The sequence below is a fragment of the Hippocampus bargibanti genome, linkage group LG15 (assembly GCF_051943395.1).
Source record: "Hippocampus bargibanti isolate YZ-2025 linkage group LG15, ASM5194339v1, whole genome shotgun sequence".
In the NCBI taxonomy this organism is placed as follows: Eukaryota; Metazoa; Chordata; class Actinopteri; order Syngnathiformes; family Syngnathidae; genus Hippocampus; species Hippocampus bargibanti.
This window is the reverse complement of record NC_142748.1, coordinates 280,651-307,677: the sequence shown is the minus strand read 5'-3', so window position 1 is coordinate 307,677 and position 27,027 is coordinate 280,651. Positions and strand designations below refer to the sequence as shown.

Genomic DNA, 27,027 nt, shown 5'->3' with positions numbered 1-27,027 from the left:
TGCAAAGCCTCGAATATGAGTTGTCCCTCTAATGTACTCATTCCTGATCCTATCCAACCTGGTCACTCCCAAAGAAAACCTCAACATCTTCAGCTCTGCTTCCTGTCTTTTCTTCAGTGGCGCTGTCTCCAGTACAAACATCATGGCTGCTCTCACCACTGTTTTATACACTTTCATCCTAGCTGAAAGCCTTCTATCACACATCACACCTGACATTTTTCTCCAGCCGCTCCAGCCTGCCTGGACACGCTTCTTCACCTCTTTTCCACACTCTCCATTGCTCTGGACAGTTGACCCCAAGTACTTAAAATCCTCCACCTTCTTTATCTCTTCTCCCTGTAGCATCACTCTTGCACTTGGATCCCTCACATTCACACACACATATTCCGTCTTGCTGCGACTGATCTTCATTCCTCTCCTTTCCAGGGCATATCTCCACACCTCTAGTTTCTCCGCCACCTGTTCCCTGTTCTCGCTACAGATCACGATGTCATCTGCAAACATCATGGTCCAAGGAGATTCTTGTCTAATATCGTCTGTCATACTGTCCATCACCATAGCAAACAAGAAGGGGCTCAGAGCTGACCCCTGGTGGAGTCCCACCTCCACCTTGAATTCCTCAGTCACACCAACAGCACACCTCACAACTGTCTTTCAGTCATGATACATGTCTTGCACCCCTCTGACATACTTTTCCGTCACTCCAGACTTCCTCCTGCAATGCCACAGCTCTTCTCTGGGCACCCTGTCATACGCTTTCTCCAGATCTACAAAGACACAATGCAATTCCTTCTGACCTTCTCTGTACTTCTCTATCAGCATTCTTAAAGCAAACACTGCATCTGTCGTACTCTTTTTTGGAATGAAGCCATACTGCTGCTCACAAATGTTCACTTCTGCTCTTAGTCTCGCTTCAACTACTCTTTCCCAGAGTTTCATTGTATGGCTCATCAACTTTATTCCTCTGTAGTTAGTACAACTCTGCACATCTCCTTTGTTCTTAAAAATGGGCACGAGTACACTTCGTCTCCATTCTTCAGGCATCTGTTCACCATCTAAGATCTTGTTGAATAACCCGGTCAGGAACACCACCGCCACCTCTCCAAGACACTTCCATACCTCGATTGGCAAATCATCAGGCCAGAGTGCCTTTCCCCCCCTTCATCCTCTTCAGCGCCTTCCTCACTTCATCCTCGCTAATGCTTGCTATGTCTTGGTCCACAACAGTCACGTCTTCTACTCTTTGTTCCTTCTCATTTTCCTCATTCATCAATTCTGCAAAGTACTCTTTCTCTCTTTTCCTCCGAGCACACCTCCCTCCTCTCCTTCTTCGACCAACAGTAGTCCATTTTCCACTGGCACCCTGAAGGTCAACAGTACCAATGGCGGCCGTTGTCTCGACCGATCCGGTATGGGATTCATAGGTTTGATTAGCATATTTGTTTTTTTTTTACATTGGATGCCCTTCCTGACCCTCTGTATTTATCCGGGCTTGGGACCGGCACAATAAGACACCGGCTTGTGCCCCCTTGTGGCTATATATATATTATATATATATATATATATATATATATATATATATAGTTTATATATATATATATATATATATATATATATATATATATATATATATATATATATATATATGTGTGTGTGTGTGTGTGTGTGTGTGTGTGTGTGTGTACTGTATAAATACTGTGTATGTTTTACAAAGAGTCATTGAATGCAGCGTGACCCTCTTTCCTTTTGCAGCTTTGCAGCAAACGCATCACTTCCTGTTTCTCTGCTCCAACTTCAGAAACTACAAAATCTCCGCCACGCCTGCGTCTATTCCAAGCTTTGCTGTCAACTAATAAACAGAACGTTGTGAGTACTTTTGTTATTTATCGTGATATCTATTTTCTACAATTATCCAGCAATCCTGAGCTACATTTTAATCAGCCTAAACGACAGCCAGATAACCATGTTTTTCTCTTGTCTGTCTAGCCACATTCGTTATGATCAACATTTTCACAATTTCATGCGGTAAAATAAAGGTTAATATTCAGGCTTGTTTGTGTTGTCCAATCGAGATAAAAAAAAAGCGGACGGGTCTGTTGAGATCTCCGCAAATTGGACATTTTTCTCGTGTAGAGTCCGATTGTAAGTCGACGTTGTTTGTATTGTTCAATCACGATAAAAAAAAGCAGACGTGTCTGGTTCAGATCTACGCAAATCGGACTCCAATACTCATGTATCATTACATTGTGAGCAGACGTTTTAGAAATTGTTCAATAACGATAAAAAAAAACAGCTTAATGTTTATCTTTATTCGTAAGTTGGTGAGTTGTCAGATCTCCCAGGCAAGTGACTCGCAGATGTAATGTGTCTTAGCGCTTGATCGTGGCGTGGAGTCGAACTAGTCGCTTGGTCGTGCTGGGATGTCCGTCCGACGGCCGGCGTGAGCCGGGCGTGCCTATGCGGGTCTTTGCAAGTCTCTTTGAGAATGTATGAGTCTCTGTGAGTCCGATCTCTCTGTCGCCGTGAAGGCTACTTACGTACACATTTGCATGCGTGGGAATGCGTCAGGCTGACGCACCTGAAAGGCGCAAAAATGGCAGACATGTTGGGTAAGAACTTAATAATATTGGACTGTTATTTTTGCATCGTGCATCAGCCCCTAATCACAGCAACAAAGAAAACAAGTGGTAAACGTGGCGAAGAAAAAAGGAAAATAATGTGCAAAACTATAGAACTAAGAAAGATTTGATCATGAAATATAAATCAGGTGTGCGTGCGTCTTTGTTTGTTAAGGAGTTTTGGATGCTGAAATTGACCATCAGCAGCATCCTAAAAAAGAAAGAATAGAAAGTCACTGACATGGCTATAGGATTTTGTGTATTCAGCAAAGAAAGGCCACAAATATTAAAAGAAGTGGATAAATGTTTGCTAATTTTCTGAGCCAAGATCCAAATCAAATGTAGAAAGATTTAGGGAAAAGAGATCCGAGCATTTGTCCTGAAGAGTATGATTTTAAAGCAAGCACGGGGATGGTTTGAAAAGTTAGTGTGCCATGTCATTGGCGAGCAACTAGTTCTGGATTTTCCCCTGCCTACTGGCCAAAGACAGCTGAGATATGTGCCGACACGCCCCGTGACAGGCGTAGAGGGATAGAGATGTCAGACTGGGGAAAATATCATCCTCAACACGAACCGCGAGCACTGGAGCCCCGCAAGGATGCGTCCTCTCTCCATTGCTCTTCTCTCACTACACGAACGACTGCACCTCAACGCACCCAGCTGTCAAATTCATAAAGTTCGCAGACGACACCACGGTCATCGGTGTCATCAAAGACGGCGACGAGTCTGCGTAGCGACAACAAGTGGAGCAGCTGGAGCTCTGGTGCAGCCGTCACAACCTGGAGCTGAACACGCTCAAGACAGTTGAGATGATGGTGGACTTCAGGAAACATCCATCACCACAGCTACCCCTCACACTATCCAACTGCCTGGTGTCAACCGTTGAGACCTTCAAGTTCCTGGGAATCACAGTCTCCCAGGACATGAAGTGGGAGGTCAACACCAACTCTATCCTGAAAAAGGCCCAACAGAGAATGTACTTCCTGAGGCTGCTAAAGAAGCATGGCCTGCCACAGGAGGTGCTGCAACATTTCTACACGGCTGTCATCCAATCCATCCTGTGTTCTTCCATCAGCGTTTGGTTCGGGGCCGCCACAAAAATGGACAAAATCCGACTTCAACGGACAGTTATGACGGCGGAAAAAATCATTGGCACCGCCCTACCCACTCTCGAGGACTTGCACACTGCAAGAATCCAAACTAGGGCGCGGAAAATCCTACTGGACCCTCCGCACCCTGCCCACCACCTTTTCCAGCTACTCCCCTCAGGCAGGCGCTACCGATCCATGCGCACCAAATCCAGCAGACATTTAAACAGCTTCTTCCCCCAAGCCATTAACTCTTTGAACTCTTTCAACAGTAGCCAAAATGGAACTGTATAGTGCCACTTAGCAGTTTTTTTGACGACGATACTAGTGCAGCGTGTTCTCCCGGAAACAAATTCCTTGTGTGTTCTACATACTTGGCAATAAAGATGATTCTGATTCTGATTTTTATGTTCCAATGTTAATGTTGATGTTAAAATTGGTGATAATAAAGCATGTGATAGTTTGGTTTTATATTATTTTACAAATGACCCGCTCTATTTTAACATATGTATACAGTTTATGCTGTAAAAAAAGTTTAAAGGTGCTTAGCAAAAGTGGTGTTCTAGATTTGGAATGGATTTAAAAAATGACATAGATTATCATGGGAAGTACCGTTTCGGTTTTCGAACAAAACTGTTTTCGGGAACAGATTATGGTGATGAGATGAGGTGGCTTGGGCATCTGATTAGGATGCCAACTGAATGTCTCCCTGGTGAGGTGTTTTGGACATGTCCCACCGCCAAGAGGCCCCAAGGAAGACCCAGGGCACCCTTGAGAAACAATGTCTCACAGCTGGCATGGGAGAAGAGCTGGAAGAAGTGACTGGGGAAGACCAGGCAGCAGGAAGTCTGGGCTTCCCTCATAAAGCTGCTGCCCCCACGACCCGGTGTCTGCAGCATTTTTATCGAGAGCATCCTGACCAGCTATATCACCGTGTGGTACGGCGCCTGCACCGTGTCCTGCCGTAAGACTCTGCAGCGCATCGTGCGGACAGCTGAGAAGATCATCGGTGTCTCTCTTCCCCCCCTTCAGGACATTTACAACACCCGCCTCACCCGCAGAGCCATCAGGATCGCTGGCGATCCCACCCATCCCTCCCTCCCACAGCCTCTTCAGCCTGCTGCCATCGGATAGGAGACTGCGGCGTCTCCGAGCCAAGACCAGCAGGCTGAAGGACAGTTTCTGCCACCAGGCAGTCCGGAGATTCAACTCCCTCACAGCCCTGCCCACTCTGCCCACTGCCACACTCACCGAACTCTGAGGACATGCTACACGCTGTACTATCATCCTGAACTCTATTTTTTGTTCTTTCTCATTTTTTTTTCTGCAAGACCTCACTTCAACCACTTCAACCCTTTCTACTTGTTTGTTTTTGCATTACTACATTACGTCACTTTACATACGACACTACTTCACTTTACATTCAGAAATTACATGTATAGTCTGTTGTCTTTTTAGCCACGTTAGCCAACTATTAGTGTCTTGCATGCTGGCTCCGAGAGGACATTAATTTCATCTGTGCTGTGTGTCATGCATATTAGCATATTTGACAGTAAAGCTGACTTTGACTTTGATCATTGAAACTATGCATATGCGGTGGAAAATGGATGGATAGAAAAGTTGACCGTCCACACACTACCTTTTTGCGGCATAAGGCAAAGGCATTTGTTCTTTTGACTACAAAGACGGCGCCGCGAGAGTGGCTGCCCTTCCAGCAGCTCATGTATTTCGTTTTTCTACTTTCATTCCTTTCATCACTTTGCTGCTGTGAAATGTAAATTTCTCCACTCTGAGACTAATAAAGGCATATCCAATCCAATCCATAAGCCTTTGCTGTAAAATTAGTTGCTATTCCCATTAACATGAAGTGTATGTAAACACAGAGTCAGGCTACTCTTGTGGATTTCAGGCCTGCAACTTGACTGGTCATGACTGAGCAGGAGCGGCAGACGTTTACGGAAAGATTGGAAGTGGCACTCTCTTGGATGAAGGCTGTGCAGGAGAGGGTGAGGGCAAATGATGACACCCAAGGGCCCTTGAATGCCCTTGAAGCCAGACTCAGAGAGACTGAGGTGAGATCTCTGTACATTGTTTGAATCTACTTCTGGGTCTTAAGTCGATACACCTGGAACTTAAGAGATGGGCGACCAGCACAAGATGTCAGTTTTGAGTCGTGGTATCATTATGTTTCAAGCTATGCTTATATACTTGCATTTTCGAAGCTACAGATATTGTGTCTGAATGATTATATTCCATGGTTATGTATCTGTCATCAACCGAAACTAAACTTGATTCAGAAGCTTCTCCAGTCAGTTATTTTATAAGGATCGCCAGAACCCCAAAGTGGCCTGAGGTGTGACAGCACTTCATAGCTGCTTGCCACTCGAGATTCAATTGTTTTGACTTGCTCTTTTTCTATCTAATATTATTTTTCTGGGCAAGCGCGTCGACCTCGCAGTGAAGAGGTCTTTGGCTTCAATCCTCACTCAGGCCACCCTGTGTGGAGTTTGCATGTATTCTCCGCGTGCTTGCGTGTGTTTGCTCCAGGTACTCTGGTTTCCTACCACATTGCAAAAACATGCATGGCAGGCTGATTGGACACTCCAAATTTTGCCTAGATGTGAGTGTGAGAGTGACTGTTATTTGTCTTTGTGTACCCTGTGATTGGCTGGCAACCAATTCAGGGTGTCCCCCGCCTCGTGCCCGAAGATAGCTGGGATAGGCTCCAGCAGCCCCCGCTACCCTAATGAGAAATAAGCGGTCCCGAAAATGGATGGATGTTGTATGATTGTGATTTTATTTTCAAAGTTTTGGAAGGCACTTTGTTATAGCGACAGCTGTTGTAACTGTGTTGAAAACCCCCAAATGGATTGTACTGTATTTTCAATGTTAAGAAAATTCACCAATCGGAGCACGAAGGTCGTGTGAAGATGGACATGGCACTGGTCGCATCGGAGCATCTCCTGAAGATAGGAGATGAACAATTGAAGAGCCAAATCCAGGCGAAGCTCAAAGACATGAAAAGCTGTTGGGAGGAAACCTGTACCTACATCATTCACTGCCACAGGTGATAGCTCTTTAAAATACATTCAAAGGCATGTTACAAAGTTAATACAAATCCCACCTTCTCCCCAAAAAGTAATAAAAGAACAGAACTCTTTCGACATAAAAAAAATCAGAAAATCATAACATTCAAATACAGTAAATATATCATTCAGAAAAAAATCGATATATGGACTATCGTCGAGCAAGTATGTAACTATCGAAAAGAGTTTACTGTATATGGGTCGAGCAAGTTGTAAAGAAAAGAGTTTCTCAGGCGTGTAAGGTGGACAATAAAAAAGCAGGCCGGAGGGAAGATCAGGGTGTACTTGAGGAATTGTATTTTAAACAAAGAATATAACTAAATGCAGAACTCAGACATGACGAAAGCAAAAAATCAAAATTTGACTGAAAACCATGCTGTCGGAATCAAATGGTTTGTGCTAAATGGTGATAAGTACATAAGTGAGGAATCCATGATCATTACTAATGTATTAAATGGTGATTTTCCAGAATTTGGACCGATTAAGAGCATGTATCTTGTCAATTCTATGGTGTATTGTTTTGAATATCAAACAATTGGAACTGCATGCTTTGACAAAGAGTTCATGGCATACAAAGTTGAAGAAAAACTAGTTGTGTTGGGTAAAATTCATTTATCTTCGTCTGGTTCGGAGTTGGTCGAGTTTGTTGATGAAATGCCAGTTGAGTCGATAGTTGGTACACAGCAAAAACTACTTTATTCAGTAACAATCGAGAGAAACATCTCTAGTTGGAGCTGGACAAAAGAAGAACAACCTCCTGCCTCCTCAGGCTTAGTTTAAAGAATACCGCGACAGTCTGTTGACCAATCAGTTGCGGACAAGTCCATCTTCCGTCCAATCGGCTACGGACAAGTATGTTGGGAGGACCTTAGACTGAAATTTGGAGTTGTTGCCTCTTGCAACAACTATTCAACTAATAAGCTTGATAATGCCATGTAAACTAAATTAAACATGCAATAATCATAATATGTACTAAACGTCTGTGTAAGCTCTCAGTCGTACAGGAGTTGTCCATCGATGAGAAGGTTTCTTCAGCCGTCATCTGTACAAATTTGAAGGTTTCGGACGTTTCGCCTCCTATCCAAGAGGCTTCGTCAGCAAACTAAAGTCTGACTGGTCGTATCGGCCCTATTTATATATCCCTAATGTCCAGCCATGGCGGCGCCGGACACAGCTATGATAGGTCCCTACTCTCAGGTTGGGGGGAGCAGAGGACCACTCCCTGTGGCCCCACTTTTTTTTTTCTTGAAGAATGTGTCGGCCACCTGGTCAGAGACGTTTTGTAAGTTGTACACCCGATGGAAAAGTTGCACGCCCCAGGCGTCCGGGCAGGCACTATTTTAGACACTGGTAATACCTAATAAGAAATATTGTCTTGTCAAACAAAAAAAAAGTATTTCTTGCAGTGATTTAAGACATTTTATTTTAAAAAGATTTGACTTTTTGCAATGTTTAAGTATTGGCATTGTCTAAGTTGAATCTTGTTTATGTTGTTTACCTTTTTTTCTCAGTCGGATTGAGTGGGTGTGGCTCCACTGGAGTGAGTATTTGAAGGCCCACCAGGAGTTTGAGTTGTGGCTAATGAGGCAACAACGTGACTTGGACATTGGTGTGGAATTGCAACTGGGATTGAAGGAAAAGCTGTGGCAAGTGGACCAACAGAGAGTGGTGGTGAGTGATGTTCAAGGCCAGGTAGCTCTCCTGGAGAGGCTGCTGGACGAAGCTGATGTGCTGCACAACAGAACCCAAGACCCAAGTGTGGAGCCTCAAGTACAAAAGAAACTGCTGCAGGCCTACAATGATATCAGGGAAAAATCCAAGGTAGGTTAATCTCATCACACAGTTTATTTATATGCCTTGAATTTTTAAGGGACAAGTAACATCACTTACTTTCTTTGGAGGCATGATTAGGGGCTAAAACTCTTCGTACCCCTATATTAAACGCTAGAGCAAAACGCAGCACGTCCGCTAGCGACAACAGTTGGTCACGCCGCTCAGCTCCCCACCCTCGCGTACGCACTCACGCGTCGTATTGGCGTTCGAACACCGATTGGTGTTCGAACGCCAAAGCAAGAATATCTCGAATATTTTGTTCGAACACCGATTTGTTCGAACTGTGAGGCGTTCGAGAACCGAGGTACCACTGTATAAGCATTCTTCATTGCCAGCTTAATCAAAATATATTTGCAGGCATATGCATTCCTCATTGCAAGAAAGATCAATGTATCATTATGCAAATGTATGACAATAAAAAACAATAAACTTAACACGTCCGTTCGTTGTTTTGTTTATTTGTATTGTGATTTCTGTAACCTGTCCATACTTGATTCATGGTCCTTCAACACATTGAGAAATGTATCTGTGGCACTTTAAGATTTATATTTGAGTACCAATGTTGTAGTAAGTTTACAAATTCATATGATATGAACATGATATGCCAAATCTCAGCATATGGGAGTGAACATGTGACTGTTGCTGTTCTAGGATCGTCTGGCACTGCTTCAAGCGATTGCTGAGGAGCACCAGACTTACCAAGGCAGTGTTCACCAATTTCAGTTATGGCTCCTGTCAAAAACCAAGGAGCTGAAAGATCTTATAGAGATAGAGAATACAATGGAGAACAACCTACAAGCTTTAAAAGTAAGTCGAAAACACGAACCATTTATTAACCCAATGATGTACTCAATTGGTTCCAAATTGTGTCCGAAAGACTCCATTACTTTGTCAGGCAATCTATGAATTTGGCAGTGCAGAGATCGTGAGTTCAGACCCCGCTCGGGCCTATCTGAGCGGGGTCTATTGCCACAGAGAGTCGAAATAATTTGACACCTCTCGTATGGTGGGATTTTTCACACACACCTTGGTGGATGATGCAGTCAGCATTTGGCTGCACTTCATCCTGGTATGATTTAGCGGCACACGGATCAATGCTTGGGCGGTCCACAGTGCAGATGTATCAGGTTCAATTCTAGCTCCGGCCTTCCTGTGTGGAGTTTGCATGTTCTCCCCGGGCCTGCATGGGTTTTCTCCGGGTCATTCCGGTTTCATCCCACATTCCAAAAACATGCATGGCAGGCGTATGGAACACTCCCAGTTGTCCCTCAATGTGAGTGGGAGTGCAGATTTTTTTTTTTCTGTGTGTGCCCTGCGATTGGCTGGCAACCGATTCAAGGTGTACCCTCTTCCTGCCCGAAGACTCGAAGATAGGCTCCTATTCAGAATAAAGTTGTTCGGATAATCAATTAAAAACTGTGGATATCCACCTGGTCAATAATATCATTCCGGATCTCCTCTCCTCCAGGATCCTGTTGTTTCGAGTTTCTTCTGCCCCCTTCATGTGAGGCTGGGTCAAACCAGCTCATTCACATAGGTGAATGACATGTCGGGTCATGTAGTTCATCACGGGAATACCACGTAAAAGTCAAGTTGACTCTTTCATCGGTTTTGGCAAGTCTATGATTGACAACGCACGTCTGAGCATTGTCAAATCATCTCCAGTCACCCACCTTTAATAATGAAAATGTCCAGGACTGAATTGTTTTCTCATGGTAAACAAAGATAAACACAATAATAAAAGTAATTTCCTCTTTTTAGGCCCTTGATGACACTGTTGCCAGAGAGGGAGAAACTCTGCAATATATAGAGGGTGTTGCAGAAGCTGTCAGAGCGAAAACTTCACCTGCTGGAGCAAAGGTGGTAGAAGAAGAGGCTGAAGAGCTCAGACTCTGTTGGCAACGATTAAGGCAAGGCTTATGTGAGGTTGAGGAGAGTCTGCGCAACACCATGTCCTCACACGGAGAGTACATGCCAAGATACCAGCAACTGGATGATGATTTTTGTTGCCCCAGTTTACGACTCCACAGGCTAAACCAGGAAGTCGATAAGGATCATGAGATGTCCTGTGGTGCTGTTTGCAGTGAAGAGCAGATGATGGGGCAGGGGGGAATATATGAGGTGAGTTTTATCATTTGTAGTCCAAACATTGTTTTTCATGCACTCTTAAAGGACAACCGACGTCTCCGGACAAGTTGTGTCCATAATTTGTAAAATGGCTTCCAATGACTTCTACTGGGCGTATTTTAATAAGATTCCACAGCATATCGCTAGATTTTACGTTTTAAGTCTCACGCTGAACATTCAGGAAGTCTTGTTTTTGAGTTGGTGACGAGTCTGTACGTGACGTCAGAAAAGGACCGCCTCCACACCGTAAAAAAGACGCATTGTAGCGTCTTTCCATCACGTCAATGTATTTTGCTGTACATGTTTGGTCTGAGAACCGTGTTGCACCCAAAAGCTGCCAGAAGAGGGACGCAAACTCCATGGAAGGAATATATCAGCCTGTGGAAACAGGCTGATTCATTCTTCACCGGAGCTGGTCGCCATTTTGCGCCTCTTTTTTTGTGAGAGATTGTCCCCCAATGTTGCCTCAAAATGGCCCAAATCAATTCTTTAATCGATTGCAAACACGTATGCTTTGCTCATCAGGACTATTTGAATCATATTCATAACTGGATGTGTAACAAGAAAGCATATTCTCCCAATCTGAAGCCATTGTTTTGATTCACAAGCAATGCAAGACGTCTTGGCGTGACGTCACGAAAGGGGGGCAAGCAATGGCCTTCAATTCTCAACATTGTTTCTGAGAAAATTGCCATAACATGAAATTCATCTTGAAAAACGTCCGCCACATTGATGTTTTTGTCTCAGTCATTTTGTGTGTCTCCTACTTGTTTTCTGAAAAAAAGTGATATTGAAGGAACATTCATATCACAGACCATGCATGTGTCAGATTTTACCTGCTCCACTGCTATTTTTTTCACTTGAATCTGTCATGAACTGATGTGCATATCATCCATTGCAGTTAAAAATAAAATGAACGATGTAGTCAGTGCAATGCTTGTCAGAAAATAACAGCTGGCATTTAATATGCGTGAAAACCCTGGAAATTCAGGACTGTTGTTTTTTTTTTTGCTGCTGTTGTTTACAGGTCAGTCTACACGAGAGCGAGGAGGATACCTTAGCTCACGCACATTTCCATGAGAAGTTCTTGAACATCGAAAAATGGTGTAAAGTCATGAAGCAAAAGCTGGACTCCTTCAAGAGCCCAACTGGAGAGTGGAGCATAGAAAGTCGCGAGAATGAGGCGCAGGTCTGTATCTTTATACTGCTTTTCTTGATCTTGTCCTAATCCTTCTGGTTGGGTATTTTAGTGATGTTTGTTTATTTTTGCAGTTGATTTAATTGGCACAAAATATGGATCATAAGTGTGACATACAGTAAAGTCTCGTTATATCGATATCGGTTATATCGATAGTACTGCTTATTATGATACTATTTCTATGAACGCAAGGAGAAAATGTACATGCCGCAGGATCGGATAATCGATAGTCCGGTTATATCGATATTTTTTCCAACTCCCGAAAATATCGATATAACGAGACTTTACTGTATATTGTTAAAATGTCCGTCATAAGACAATATTTGATAGAATTCTTGTGTTGGATATTATTTGATTTGTGTGTTTTGCTTTCTTCTTATTCTTTTAATTGGTCGTTGTCTACCCTTAGAGGGCACTTGAAGAGTTTCCAGACAAAAAGATGCACCTCCAACAGATGGAGATGATGGCTCAGACTGTTTTAAAAAGGACTTCGGAGCAAGGAAGAGTCCACATTGTGGGAGATATGAAGCGCCTTCAAGGTTTATGGTTGGCATTGTGCACCGTGAGTCTCAATATTCACAGGTAAAGCAAGACAAACATAAAAGAAAAGAGATTAAGGGAGCGATATTCAGACATAAAATTCTCAATTTTGATCTGGTTGTTTCTTTGTACTGATTTTTTTTTCTCCAATCTGGCATTTCTAACTATAATTCTGTGTGTTATTAATGGAATGTGTTAGATCAGGGGTCTCAAACTCAATTTATATGGGGATCGCTGGAGACAGAGTCTGGGTGAGGCTGGGCCGCATCAGGATTTACACAAGAAAAGCGCTGATAAATCATTCGAATCAGAATCCGAATCATCTTTATTGCCAAGTATGTAGAACACACAAGGAATTTGTTTCCGGTAGAACACGCTGCACAAGTATCATCATCAAAAAAGTGGCACTATACAGTTCCATTTGGGCTACTGTTGAAAGAGTTCAGAGTTAATGGCTTGGGGGAAGAAGCTGTTTAAATGTCTCCTGGATTTGGTGCGCATGGATCGGTAGCACCTGCCTGAGGGGAGTAGCTGGAAAAGGTGGTGGGCAGGGTGCGGAGGGTCCAGTAGGATTTTCCGCGCCCTAGTTTGGATTCTTGCAGTGTGCAAGTCCTCGAGAGTGGGTAGGGCGGTGCCAATGATTTTTTCCGCCGTCCTAACTGTCCGTAGAAGTCGGATTTTGTCCATTTTTGTGGCGGCACCGAACCAAACGGTGATGGAAGAACACAGGATGGATTCGATGACAGCCGTGTAGAAATGTTGCAGCACCTCCTGTGGCAGGCCATGCTTCTTTAGCAGCCTCAGGAAGTACATTCTCTGTTGGGCCTTTTTCAGGATAGAGTTGGTGTTGACTTCCCTCCCACTTCATGTCCTGGGAGACTGTGATTCCCAGGAACTTGAAGGTCTCAACGGTTGACACCAGGCAGTTGGATAGTGTGAGGGGTAGCTGTGGTGATGGATGTTTCCTGAAATCCACGATCATCTCTCAATGTTCCAATGATATCAAATATCTTTATTTTTTAACACAAAGAATGAAATAAATACATCAAAAAGAATTATATCTGCTTTAACAGTTCTCTAACCCATAACTTTATGAACATGAATGAAATATTAAACAGGAAGGAATCGTTCTGAACATGGCTTCTCTTACCTATTTCTGGCTGCCACCATGTGTAATGTATATACAGTAAAGTCTCGTTATATCGATAGTCCCGGTTATATCGATACTATTTCTATGCACGCACGGAGAAAATTACATGCAAACAGGGTCGGATATATCGATAGTCCCGGTTATATCGATATTTTTTCGGACTCCCTTGAATATCGATATAACGACACTTTACTGTATGTATATGTGTGTGTGTGTATATATATGTGTATATATATATGTGTGTGTGTGTGTGTGTGTGTATGTGTATGTATATATGTGTGTATGTATATGTGCGTGTGTGTGTGTGTGTGTGTGTGCGTGTGTGTATATATATATATATATATATATATATATATATATATATATATATATATATATATATATATATATATATATATATATGTATGTGTGTGTGTATATGTATTTGTACGTTTTGACAAAAAAATCAACTTCTTTTTCATGATGTGCTTTGATTTCTCTGGTTATAATTCGATAATAAAATAGCTGTAATCGCCTTGAAAGAAACATTTAATTTTGTTGATGTGAATTGATATGAATCATTTTCCAGTTTGTTTGTGCAAACATACATTTTTGGAAGATTATCTAAAGCCTTGGGTTTACAGAAATGGTACCATCAAAGTTTGTTTTTTCTCTTAGGCTACTAAATGGCTCCAGAAAGGAGACTCTGTCGAGCCAGTCAGAGATCACTTTTGAGGAGGTGGACAATGGATGCACCGACCATCCTGAAATGGAAATCACTCAGGATGAACATCTCAAACTATCAGGAAAAGGCACGGGCAGTTCTTATATTGGAGATTTAGATGATTTGTCTCTTCGGACTGTCCTAAGTCAAGCTGGTCAGCAGCGTCTTGCCGAGGACTCTCCTCCGGTGGAGACAAATCCTAACACTGATATATTAAGAGGGAGTGAGAGTCATACCTTGAACACAGCGCGTGGAGGAGCAGCTGTAATTCTCAGTCATAAGCAGGTCACAAAGAGACCAGAAGAAAAAGGTATGAAAATGATGAAGGAGAACCTTTTCAGACCTGATCCAGCCAAGGAGCAAGCAAGCACATCAACACAAGACACAATGGTACGCTTGGTATCTTGATTTATCTTTTGCGTCACTCTCTTCATACGTAATTTTCAAGTTATGAAACACCTCAACAGGAAAATGTTAGGATCTTCCTGGCATCCCATTGGCGAAGAAGGACCTCTGTCATGTGTGTCTCTGTGCGTAGATTGATAGATAGTGTTTAGACAGTGTCCTTATCATTTGCCCCAAGCGCCACGAGATGTTCCCATAGTGATATGTAAATATGAATCAACCAGAAAAAAAAAAAGGATCGGTTGGGCGATCGCTCACTGTGTTGCTTTTTGAAGGGATTGTTGGAAGCGGACAAAAGCAAAGTCCTTGAATCAGATCTGGAAAACAAAAAACAGGAAAAAAATCCACCTCTGAGAGAGAACATCAACTCAAAAGAGCAAAAAGCGATGAGCAGGCAGTTCAAAATTACATCACCACCCTTTTTATTCTGTTTTTTGTTTTTTTACATGATGCAAAACTCTCTCTCATCTCATCGCAACCTTCACCTGTTGTGCATTAATCTAGTTGCAACATGTATTAGTCACATATTTGGATGCATTTTGATGCATTAGAGCAGGGGTCCCCAACCTTTTTTTGCGCCAATTCGCTGACAAAAATTGTAAGGAATTAATCGGCCCGTTTCCACGGAGCTTTGTCGCCATCTTCTGCCTCTTTTCGGTGCTACATTTCCCCCCTCAAAATGAAACGGAATAAATTCTTTAATCGATTGCAAACACGTATGCTTTCAAGCTCAATTTTTTGCAGATTTTGGACACTTGAAGTCATTTTTATTGGTGTTTTGCAATTGAATAAAAATATCATACTGTGTGAAATGACCCACGGAGCGGTACCGGTCCACGGCCCGGGGGTTGGGGGCCCCTGCATTAGAGAATATTTTTGTCTGAATTTTGGGGTGGGGTGGACCAGATTAGGGCATTTACATTTGCAAAACGCATCTTCACTTATACATTTTGTTTCAGAACCAATTAATTTCATACATTAAAGTAGCACTGTGTAGTTTTCTCAAATGTGATCAAAAATACTTTTTGTCATGATGTACGATTGCTATTGGATTTGTTAGGTGACTCTACTAACGGATAGTTTTTTTTCCGCGATTATTTTGTTTTGTATGAAGATGGATGAAGAACAATATGAGTCCAAGAAAAGAGCGTTTGAGGCCTGGCTCTCCAAAGAGAATGAACTGCTTTCAGGGATCCTTAACTCCAAAGCAGCAAAGCCCAAATGCAAAGAATTCATGATGCAACAGGACACACTTCAAGTGAGTAGTGTCAGCATATGCCTACGCAACACACATCTCTGTCCAAGCATTTAGGTATTCTTCATTAGGAGAGTTTGCAAATCCATTTCATTCAACATTGTAGTATACAGTGTGCTAAATAGATAAGCATGTTATTTGGATTTTTTTTTAATTAGAACATTTTTTTTGTTATGCATTCTCTTCATTTTAACTTCAAAAATATACCTTTAATCAATAGCCGATTTTAAAGCCGTTTACAGAGTAGCTTATTCACCATTTGATTGGCAACAGTTAACGTGTTTTGTTTAAAATGTCATCTCAGCAAGAATTTTTAAAAAACGTGATTATCGTGTTACCTTTACTTATAAATGAAGTCCGTGCGCCGCGCCTTCTGAAGAAAGGCATCGATAACTTCTTTGTAGAAGCCTTCCTTATCTTAGATATGTCGGCCGAGCAACACGAAAAAAATGACTGGATGTTTGCACTTAACTTGCTAACTGTTTACTGTAGCTTGCTCTCACTAATTCTATTATTCTGCAGCCGAGGAGGCGCAAGAAGAATCTGTAATCACCAGCGCCCCCTGTCATGAGGCAGGAGAACTGTGTGCCTCACCTATGCACACAGTTTTGATCAAAATAAAATAAAATAAACACTGTCGTACAGTGTTTATAATGTAAAGTGATCTACATTATATACACTAGCTAAAGAAAAGCGTTGAACACTTTCATAGCGATATGCAGAGGGACAGCAATGCGCTCTCACTGCAGAGCAAGCCAGCACAGTTAGCATAGTGATTGCGCAATCCATGGTGAGGCGCAGCCGGCTGCTGCCTCACCGCTCGTCTCTACTTAGTATTTGAACGGTAAATGTGAAAATTCAGCCATTTTGAAAAAAAATCCAAAAATGATGAAGTTAAATGGAAAAGAACTTTAAAGTACAAATCACAAAAATAAATATAACTGTTTTATTTATTTTGTCATTTGTTATTTCCATGATTTCAGGTGAGGCCGTGCCTCACCTGCCTCCCCTGACTGCACGTCACTGATGTGCATCGCATTGTTAGGCAAATGGGACATAAGTTACAATAGTGGCTGTCGTTGCGTTGGAAAGTGGATGGATGGATGGAGGGTTTATAAGGAGTACTGTCGGCTTCTGAGAAAACTTTATTGTTTTGGGTGCACCTTATAGTGTTGAAAGCGCGGTGAAATAGCCTTTATTATATACGTCATACACCTCATAACATTCAGCAGAGTCTGAAATTCATGACAAAATGTTACTGGACACCAGGGCAGACAACTCTGAAAAGTTGCCTGCTTAGCCATAAAGTTGCCTGCCCCAATTTTCACAACTTGAAACACAATAAGATGACTAATCGCAAAAAAAACAACATTGTTGCCAAGTTTTAAGGATTGAGAATCAGAATATATAACAGAACAACACGTTACATTTGATGTACGTACCACAAATGCTTATTTTATGGTAAATATCCCTTGCTGATGATTTTGCACCAGTTGTCGTTTGTCCATGTTATCGTTGCGTCGTCTGCTACAAGCCACGTGAACTCGTCTTTCCGTGATGCTTTTAATGTACTTTTCCGTTTTGTAGCGTCATCAATTTTGTTGCGTCTATTTTGGAAAAATAGACGCAAAGTTATTCGATGCAGGCTTCTGATTGGCTGCCGAGTATGCCAATTGCCAAACGAACCGAAATTCCAACATTTCCAAACCGAATGAAGATTTCGAAATCGGAATAAAGCAAATGTGTGATTTGAAAAAAATCTTTTGGTTTTGTTTGTTTGTTTTGTTGTTGTTGTTTTTTTTTCTTCTTGAAAAGGTTGTCGGGCACCCGGGCGGAGACGTTTTGTAAGTTGTCGGCCCGACGTAAAAGTTGCACGCCCCGGGCATCCGGGCAGACATTATTTCAGACACTGCATTCAATAAAAAAAAATAAAATGGGCTTCTTTGAATAAGGCAACAGAGAACAAGGAAATCTAATGTAATATTTCAGGTAAACTATATAACTCAGACCCGCAATTGCAATTTAACTTTGCCAGTAAGTGTGGGTGGCACCTTTGGGTCATTTCGAGCCAGCTTGCTGGGGGTTAAAAATCCAAGATGGTGTGGGTTGGTTGTCCCTGTGGCAGGCAGATGACATGGCCATATCATGCGATAGCATATGGGCATATGTATAATAATTCTCAGATCCTTTTTTTTAAATAATATTTTTATTAGTTATCGGGGAATGCCCCTACGTGCTGTTTACTGTTAGGTTGACAATGCACATTTAAGTTTGCCTCTGATTGGTCAGATAAAAGCATACAGTTTCTTATGAAACTTATTGCATGCTCTTGCAGTGTCTGAAACTCATGACAAAAAGTTAGCGGACACCCGGGCAGACAACTCTGAAAAGTTGCCTTCCCGGCCATAAAGTAGCCTGCCCCATGTTTCACGACCCAAATGATAATTTGCATAGTCGGCAACGGCAGCCAATCAGGAGCCTGTTTCGTGCTTCGGACTACACCTTGACTGAAAAGTGTACTTGAGAGTTTTGAAAGCCGCTAAGAAAGAGGAGTCCACGTGGCTTGTAGCCGTTTGCTTGTAGCTTTTGCTTGATTGAATCAAACAAACGTTTGATTTGAAGAAAATCCTTTTTTCCTTGAAGATGTTGTCGGCCACTCGGGCGGAGACGTATTGAAAGTTTTACGTAAAAGTTGTACGCCCCGGGCCACTGGGCAGACGCTTATTCAAAAACTAGCTCTTGTGATATATGCATACTTCGTTGGCTCAATTTCTTTAATACATTGTGCTTCACTTATGTTCATGAATCGTTAGTTAGCTTGTAAGGCCCAGTGTCTCAACACCTCTGGATGTCACGCATGGCAACAGGAAGATAGAGGAGATATAACCTGGGACACTGATATCTTCAGCTGAATAGAAAAGCAGACTTCTCTTTGTTTTTATTCCAACATTCCTGAACAGCTTTCACTTTTTTAATGCAGGCCCTGCGGTCAGGGGTGACATGGGGTCAGGAGCAGTTCCTACTTTTGCTTCAGGGAAGTGGCATTAGACTGAGTGGATCAGGTCGAGCAGCGGACACAAGTCTAGAAGAACTTCGTTACCGCTGGACGCTCTACAAATCCAAGCTAAAGGCTGTCGGTAATCTCCAGACCAGGCTCAAGTCTAAGGTGAGTTGACTTCTTTCCAATCTTGGGTAATGCAGGTAACATCCGATTTTCGACCGGCGTGACTTACGACCACCGCAACCACTAGACCTTATTTTTCTATATTTTAATTCTACGCAGCGCGAAAACAGCCCGGGAATACGTACAATTTTGGCCAGCCGGCCAGCATCTCACTCTAGCACAGCAATCGGCCAGGACGAGAGCCGAGGCGAGTGGCCGTCGGTGCTCGGGCGCGTGGACTGCCATGACGAGAACCATGGCGACAAACTGTCATGGCGGCGAACTGGCATGCGACGCGATGCCGCCGCCGCAATGACAGTTGGCCTCCTTGAGACAGTACGTTCTTCTTCGGGGCAAGCGTGTCGGCACCCCAGACAGCCGCAGGGTCGGGCCGCGCGTTGGCACGGAGACCGGGGAGAGGACAACCGGTAGAACGGCGGCGACCCAGACCCACGCCCGCCCACCCCCGTGGCGTCCGAATCAGATTGTTTGCCAATCATTTAGCACCGGCTTTCTATTCAATATTTTGAATGGATTTCGAATTACGGCCATTTTGACATATGACCATTTGGTCGGAACGGAACCGGGTCGTAAGTCGGATGTTACCTGTATTTCTTAAATTTAAATGTGGTTTAAGATGATATTTTATCATTCAACTAAAACTTTTAGTAATGAAACAAGCAATAAAAAAATTGCTTGAGCCCACTCAAAATATGCATGACAGCCACTACCACGCTATTAGTGGCTCCAAGATTTACTGAGCTATTCGTCTGCTAGTACGTCATCTTTTACATAACCATTTTACGTCATAGCGCCCCCTGTGCTGCTGCCTCTCCAGCAGCCCCTACGCTTTTTAAAGTCCTTTTCCGCTCTACTATTTCATTTCTTTATTTTCAAACCCTGTAACTCACTTCCTCCCAACATTCGTAACATCGATTCTCTTCCCATCTTCAAATCCCATCTCATAAGGCACCTATTTAAAATTGCCTTTTCTGTGTAGCTCTATATCGTGTTTCTATTCATAATTCTATGTTATTTATTTTATTCTATTCTATTTACCGGGCGGCCCTGTGTGGAGTTTGCATGTTCTCCCCGGACCCGCGTGGGTTTTCTCCGGGTCCTCCGGTTTCCTCCCACACTCCAAAAACATGCATGGCAGGCAGCTTGACCACTCCAAATTGTCCCTATGTGTGAGTGTGAGAGTGACTGTTGTTCGTCTTTGTGTGCCCTGCGATTGGCTGGCAACCAATTCAGGGTGTCCCCCGCCTCGTGCCCGAAGACAGCTGAGATAGCCTCCAGCACCACCAGCGACCTTAATGAGGAATAAGCGGTATGGAAAATGGATGGATGGATGGTATTCTAGTTGTAATTGTATTTTATTTTGTATTGCATCTATGCTTTCTGTGTGTCTATGCACACTCTTATTTGCATTGGTAGATCTTAATTTTGGGAGGAAATAAAATACATAATAAAAATGTTTCTTGTATATCTCTTTTGCAGAAAGTCACTGACAAACAAAGGATGCCTGCGACTGGAGAGACAGTTTATAAGGTACCATACAACAAATGCGTACGTCACCTGCGAGAACAATGAATGACAAGCATCTGGAATTCACATTTCTCATTGGCATTACAGAGTGGTCAATAGCACAATGAGGACCACATAACTTTCCTGAAGTCCAAAATCTGACATAAAATGTCAATAATGTCAATAATAGCCTCAATTGGCAGTACATTTGCACCTAAAAGCTAGCAACCACTCATTTGACGACAATGAGGTTGATAATTGGTGATGACGTCTTGCATATTCAATGAAAAAAAAAACAACATAATTAATGATCATTAATATTGGCTCGATGGCACTGAATAAGATAAGTCATTAAATGAGGATGTGTGATAATTAACTGAAGACATCTTAGTCATGCTAAGGGCGCCAAATCCATCCTGCAATCTTTTGCATAACCACTATTCTTTCTAAAATTGACCAAAAAAATTAAATGTCTAGATGTAAAACATGAAAATGGTCAGGTTTTGTAGCACCTGTCCCCAAACCTCTTTTTACATGATCCATCAATCCCACGTTTAAGAAAATAAAATGTTATCTATATAACCCTTTTCAGCTCAAAGTGCTGTTCAATAAAAACATCCAAAATACACATGCACTGGCACACACGCACGCACGCACACACATTCTCTTTAAAGAGACAATCCAAAAAGGCGAGTTGGTTCTCTTTAAAGAGAACCAACTAGCCTTTTTGGATTGTAAAGTAATTATAAAACAGAAGGGAAGTAAGGCTACGCACACTGACCAATACTTACTTTTCGATTCAAACCACCCTCTACAACACAAACTCGGAGTTATCAGAACCCTCCAGCATAGGGCTAAACTAATACCAACAAGCGTCGAAGGTCGAGAAAAACATCTCAGGAGAGCACTCACAAAATGTGGGTACCCTCAGTAGTCATTCAACAAATGTCAGAAAGAAAGAATAGGGAATGAAACCAACAATTCTGAAGATACAAAAAGGAGAGGAGTAGCAGTACCTTCGATTGCAGGAGTTTCTTAAAAACTACAAAGAGTCCTTTAGCAACACAAAATTCCTACTTATTTCAAACCGATAAACACGTTAAGGCTAAAATTTGTGCATCCAAAAGATAGGCTGCCAAATGAAAAATAAAGTTATGTAGTTCAATACATTGTAAAAATGAAAATTGTAAAGAGCAATACATAGGGGAGATGAAACAAATTCTCAAAAAAATACTTTATCAACATCGCAGGGATAATACTAGTGGCCTCAATTGGCAGTACATTTGCACCTAAAAGCTAGCAACCACTCATTTGACGACAATGAGGTTAAAATCTTTGCGAAAGAACATAGATGGTTTGAAAGGGGAGAAAATAAGCTATTTTCATAAAACGGCAAAATCCTTCCCTTAGCCGTAATGGTGAGGTGAGGTTCAATTTGGATCGTTCGTATAATAGACTGTTTAGGCAACATAGGATTAGTCATGCTGATGAGGTGATACCAGGGCCAAAGGGCCATCAGGCCAGTCGTCAGTCAGGACAATAGAAGCTATCAGTGGAGCTGCAGGGATTAGTCCTCTGCTCCCCCCAACCTGAGAACAGGGACCTATCATAGCAGTGTCCGACACCGCCATGTCCAGACAGTAGGGATATATATATATATATAGGGCCTATACTACCAGTAAGACTTTAGTGCTGAAGAAGCATCTTGGATAAGAAGCGAAACGTCCAAAAGAAGTACAGATGACAGGTGAAGAAACCTTTTCATCGATGGACCACTCCTGTACGACTGAGAGCTTACAAAGACAGAGGGAGCCAATGCAATGATTTTAAAACAAGCGTTAAACGAGCTCTTCCCATCATCATCAGCACCCGTGTGAAGTGAAGAACTTTATTGTCTAATGTGCTCTATCTGCACCATAGAGCACATTACAATATACAGCATAGAGCACTAATGAAAAATAAAAAAAATCATGTTTTATGGGGACTTTGGAACGGATTATTCTCATTTTAATTGTTTCCTATGGGAAAACGTTTTTTGGGATACACACTTTTCGCCTTACACACTGTGTCTGGGAAGCAATTAAGTTCGTAAACCAAGGTATCACTGTAGTTGCTGGTAAACTTGAAGGTCAACTGACCCTGGACCTGACCCCCTCCCCCATACCTCTGCACCTTGGATGCCATAATAGCAGTGGAAGTGGTCTTCACCTCCGAGTACCTTTGGCTCGGCACTCAAATAATTTCAGAGCAAAAATGCAATCTGTCTGCTGAAGAAAGCTCACCCAAGTCTCCAATTCCTCTGGAAAATGTGATCTGCCATACTGTGGCCAGCTGCGAAAAGGGCTTTTCTTTTCCCATGGATGGGTAAAGGACAACAGACACCCCCAGACAAGTTGCGTCCATAATTTGTAAAATCACTTCAGATGACTTCTACTGAGCGCATTTTACAAAGATTCCACCGCATTATAGCTATATTTTACCAGTGTCTGAAACTCATGACAAAACGTTCGCGGCCACCCGGGCAGACAACTCTGAAAAGTTGCCTGCCCGGCCATAATGTTTGGCCGGGCACCTTTAATGGCTTTTATGTTGCGAAGGATGGTAGCAATGGTGGACTTAGCATATTGCTACTGGGCCCTGAAGTCAGACAAACGCACACCTCGTTCGTGTTTTTCGATGATCTCCTTCTTCTCCTCGACTGTAATTTTGTTTTGTGTCTTCTTCGGCTGAATACGAGCCTGTGGTGTTGGGGGGGGGACTTTCTGAATCTCCCCAGTTTCAAGCTCATTTGTGGCAGTTTTGGGACACTTATTTTTATTTGTGTTTTGCATTTGACTAAAAATATCAGCCTGTGTGTTTTGGGTATTTTAAGATGCTATAAAACGTTTTTCCGATGTCAGTTAGGAAACAAAAAAATGGTGTCCTTTAAGAAGATACTGTAGTTTGGAAACAGCATTCCAACTACGTCAGACTTCTTGACCAGCAGATTCAGAAAGCTCCTCTCCATCATTTGCATCAGTATCCATCCTCTCTCCTCAGGCAGGCAGCTACAAAACATCCAGAGTTTTTTTTTATCTGCAACATTGATGAGTACACATAAAACCATACAGACACATTTATCAATGTTCATTGCACTTTGCTGCTGTTTTTTTTTTGTTTTTTTTCTCGCCAGAAACCAGGTTTGCTGCACAGAGTGTGTCGAGTGGCTCTTCCTCTCTGGCTCCTCTTGCTGACTTTGCTGCTGTTGGCCTTACTCCTGCCCCTCGTGGATGAAAGCAACAGCTGCTCCATCTCCAACAACTTTGCAAGATCTTTCAGTGTTATGCTGCGCTATTCGGGGCCACCGCCTACGTAGATGTAACTCAGCATCCTTCTGTCCCGACTATCCTGCTTTAAAAAATGCATGCTTGATCTTGCTTCTGACACCAGCAAGACCATACCACAGACACTATGCAAAACAATGCTGTTAATATTTTTGGAGGGGGTGAGTGATACCCCCATTCACCTTTTTTTTTTTTATCTGAGAAAGAAGAGACGAGTAATAAGTTATCAAAGCCATCGTTCTAGGCTGTAATCACCAACTCTATTATTTTCATTGTAACCTGAAATGTTACTCTGAAACATTGACTCACTAATGGCCATATTTTCTCCCTCATTCACTTCCAGGTAGCTGTTTTAGAACATTTTGACATCTTCAAGACCAATAGGATACTAATTGTAGAAAGGATGGCCCGATCGACTGATCCGGTGATCGACTGGTTCGCACTTTGACCTCACAATGCAATAGTACCAGGTTATATTCTGGCTCCGGGCTTCCTAATTTCCACATTCCAAAAACATGTATGAAAGTTTGTCCCTTGATGTGAGTGTGAGTGCGAATGTTTTTTTTTTTCTTCCTGTGTATGCCCAGCGTTTGATTGGGCACACTCCTCAGGTGTCCACTGTCTACTGTCCAAAGACAAAGCCTTTGCGACCCTTGAGAGTATAAGCTGATCAGAAAATGGATGGATGATAATTATTTCAGCACTCTCCTTTTCGCCGTTTGATTCAGTCTTTTTCATTCTTTTATAATTAGCGGCAGAAAAAAGAGCAGGTTGCACAATATGCAGCCAATTCTCCCAGTGGACAATGCTAATTTCTAAATTGGTGGATCACCGTCATTTACTTTTGGCCGTGTGTGATGCACAGCCACCAGTAGATGGCAGTGTGATTTTTTTTTTTGTAGTGGACAGCAGCAGAGTCCTCCACCCATCTTCATTGAAAGAAAACATCATGGCTGAATGAGTTGTCTGTGTTTTATATAATCTATATATATTTCATCATACAGAGCAATTTATCAATGGACTTCCAAACATGCTTTCAGTCATATTATTTGTTATTTAGTTTTTTTTGTTCTTTTGACTTCAAGACGGCGCCGCGAGAGTGGCTGCCTTTCCAGCAGCTCATGTATTTTGTTTTTCTACTTTCATCACTTTGCTGCTGTGAAATGTAAATTTCTCCACTGTGAGACTAATAAAGGCATATCCAATATCCAATCCAATAACCACAGTCTTCTTAACACACGTTTAAGATACATTACAGTATTGGCTCAATGTAAGATGGTGTTTTTTTTCCCCTAAATAAGACTGAAAAAATTGGGGTTGTCTCATAATCGGGATTTAGACATACCCGTTCACGACAGGAGATTGCGGCGGATATTATTGAAGCGAATACTGAACTTGACTCTCCAAGTCAAAGCGAACCCCTCATAACGAATAAAAATAAAAATGGTGGTAACAAAAAGAACTTACATAAGAAAATAACTACCAAAAAAAATGAGGAAAATAATAGAAAAGATAACAGAAAATGGAGAAACATAGCAACAATCTGGAGAGAAGTGGTTCCAACCTGGCCAGGTTCACCGGAAGAGAAGTTATGAGGTCAATTTCAAAATAATGGCGATAGATGAGGCATTCTTCAAACATTTGCAAAGTGCCTGTGAAATATAGTGTCACAGATTGTAATGTACGGTGATAAAGAGCTCAAAAAGATCACCTAAAATGCTCACAGTGTGAGAAAAGCTTTCCGTAGTCCTCGAAGAACTTGTTAGAATTCACTTTGACCGTTAATGCAGTTGTTGCAAGTTTGTTGTTTGATCAACATCGATTAATTCGTTTATTTACATTTCAAAAAAGAGAAGCCATTCATTTATGATTTCAGACATTTTCGTATTTAAATGTTCAGCCATTAAGATTTAATGGGGCATATCAATATGCTTGTTCTCTCCAAAAATGTATATTGTTATAGTGTTTTGTTTTCAGATGTACTGTCATTTTTTTCTGAATTAAAATTCATTTGGTGTTCTAAAGGTCTTTTTTCAAACGTGTGTAACGTATTGACTTGATCCAGAAAATTGCTCTCCTTCAACCGCCTCTGCTTATTGTGACAAGTTATATGGCCATTCTGCATGCTTTGCTTTAAAATGTTAAAAGGAGTCAAAAGATCTCAGGAGAGCACTCACAAACTGTGCTCATTCAACAAATGTCAGAAAGAAAGAATAGGGCATGAAACCAAAAATTCTCAAGATACAAAAAGGAGAGGAGTAGCAGTACCGTACATTGCAGGAGTTTCTGAAAAATTACAGAGTCCTTTGGCAACACAAAATTCCTACTTATTTCAAACCGATAAACACGTTAAGGCAAAAATTAGTGCATCCAAAAGTTAGGCTACCAAATGAAAAACAAAGTAATGTAGTTTATTCCATACATTGTAAGAATGAAAATTGTAAAGAGCAGTACATTGGGGAGACTCAACAAATTCTCAAAAAAAGACTTTATCAACATCGCAGGGATAATACGAGTGGGTCTCAATCGGCAGTACATTTGCACCTAAAAGATAGCAACCACTCATTTGACGACAATGAGGTTAAAATCTTAGCGAAAGAACATAGATGGTTTGAAAGGGGAGTAAAAGAAGCCATTTTCATAAAACAACAAAATCCTTCATTAAACCGGTCTGATGGGGTGAGGTTCAATTTGGATCGTTCATACAATAGCCTGCTCAGGCAAAACAGGTTAGGCAACATTCGTAATGTTGATGAGGTGATACCGGTGGGAGTGGGGCAAATAGGCCAGTCGTTAGGAATGTAGGAACAATCAGTGGGGCCACAGGGAGTGGTCCTCTGCTCCCCCCAACCTGAGAGTAGGGACCTATCATAGCTGTGTCCGGTGCCGCCGTGTCTGGACATTAGGGATATATAAATAGGACCGATACGACCAGTCAGACTTTAGTTCGCTGACGAAGCCTCTTGGATAGGAGGCGAAACGTCCGAAACCTTCACTTTTGTACAGATGAC

The 27,027-nt window shown here is 42.1% G+C and overlaps 1 protein-coding gene across 2 annotated transcripts; it reads left to right on the top strand.

Moving 5' to 3' along the window:
• Nucleotides 1–1,738: 1,738 nt before the first annotated feature.
• Nucleotides 1,739–25,222, top strand: syne3 (spectrin repeat containing, nuclear envelope family member 3). Of its 2 annotated transcripts, XM_089015711.1 has the most exons (14): nt 1,739–1,866; nt 5,616–5,778; nt 6,601–6,773; nt 8,304–8,613; nt 9,277–9,432; nt 10,387–10,535; nt 10,641–10,746; nt 11,780–11,941; nt 12,360–12,532; nt 14,298–14,733; nt 15,863–16,006; nt 18,984–19,169; nt 20,667–20,717; nt 23,866–25,222. In XM_089015711.1, exons 2-14 carry the CDS (start codon nt 5,635–5,637, stop codon nt 24,046–24,048), a joined length of 2,373 nt encoding a protein of 790 aa, XP_088871837.1. In that variant the 5' UTR covers nt 1,739–1,866; nt 5,616–5,634; the 3' UTR covers nt 24,049–25,222. The 2 variants fall into 2 exon arrangements, with proteins under 2 accessions (XP_088871837.1, XP_088871836.1); XM_089015710.1 differs by having other exon boundaries at nt 10,387–10,746.
• The last annotated feature ends 1,805 nt before the right edge of the window (nt 25,223–27,027 follow it).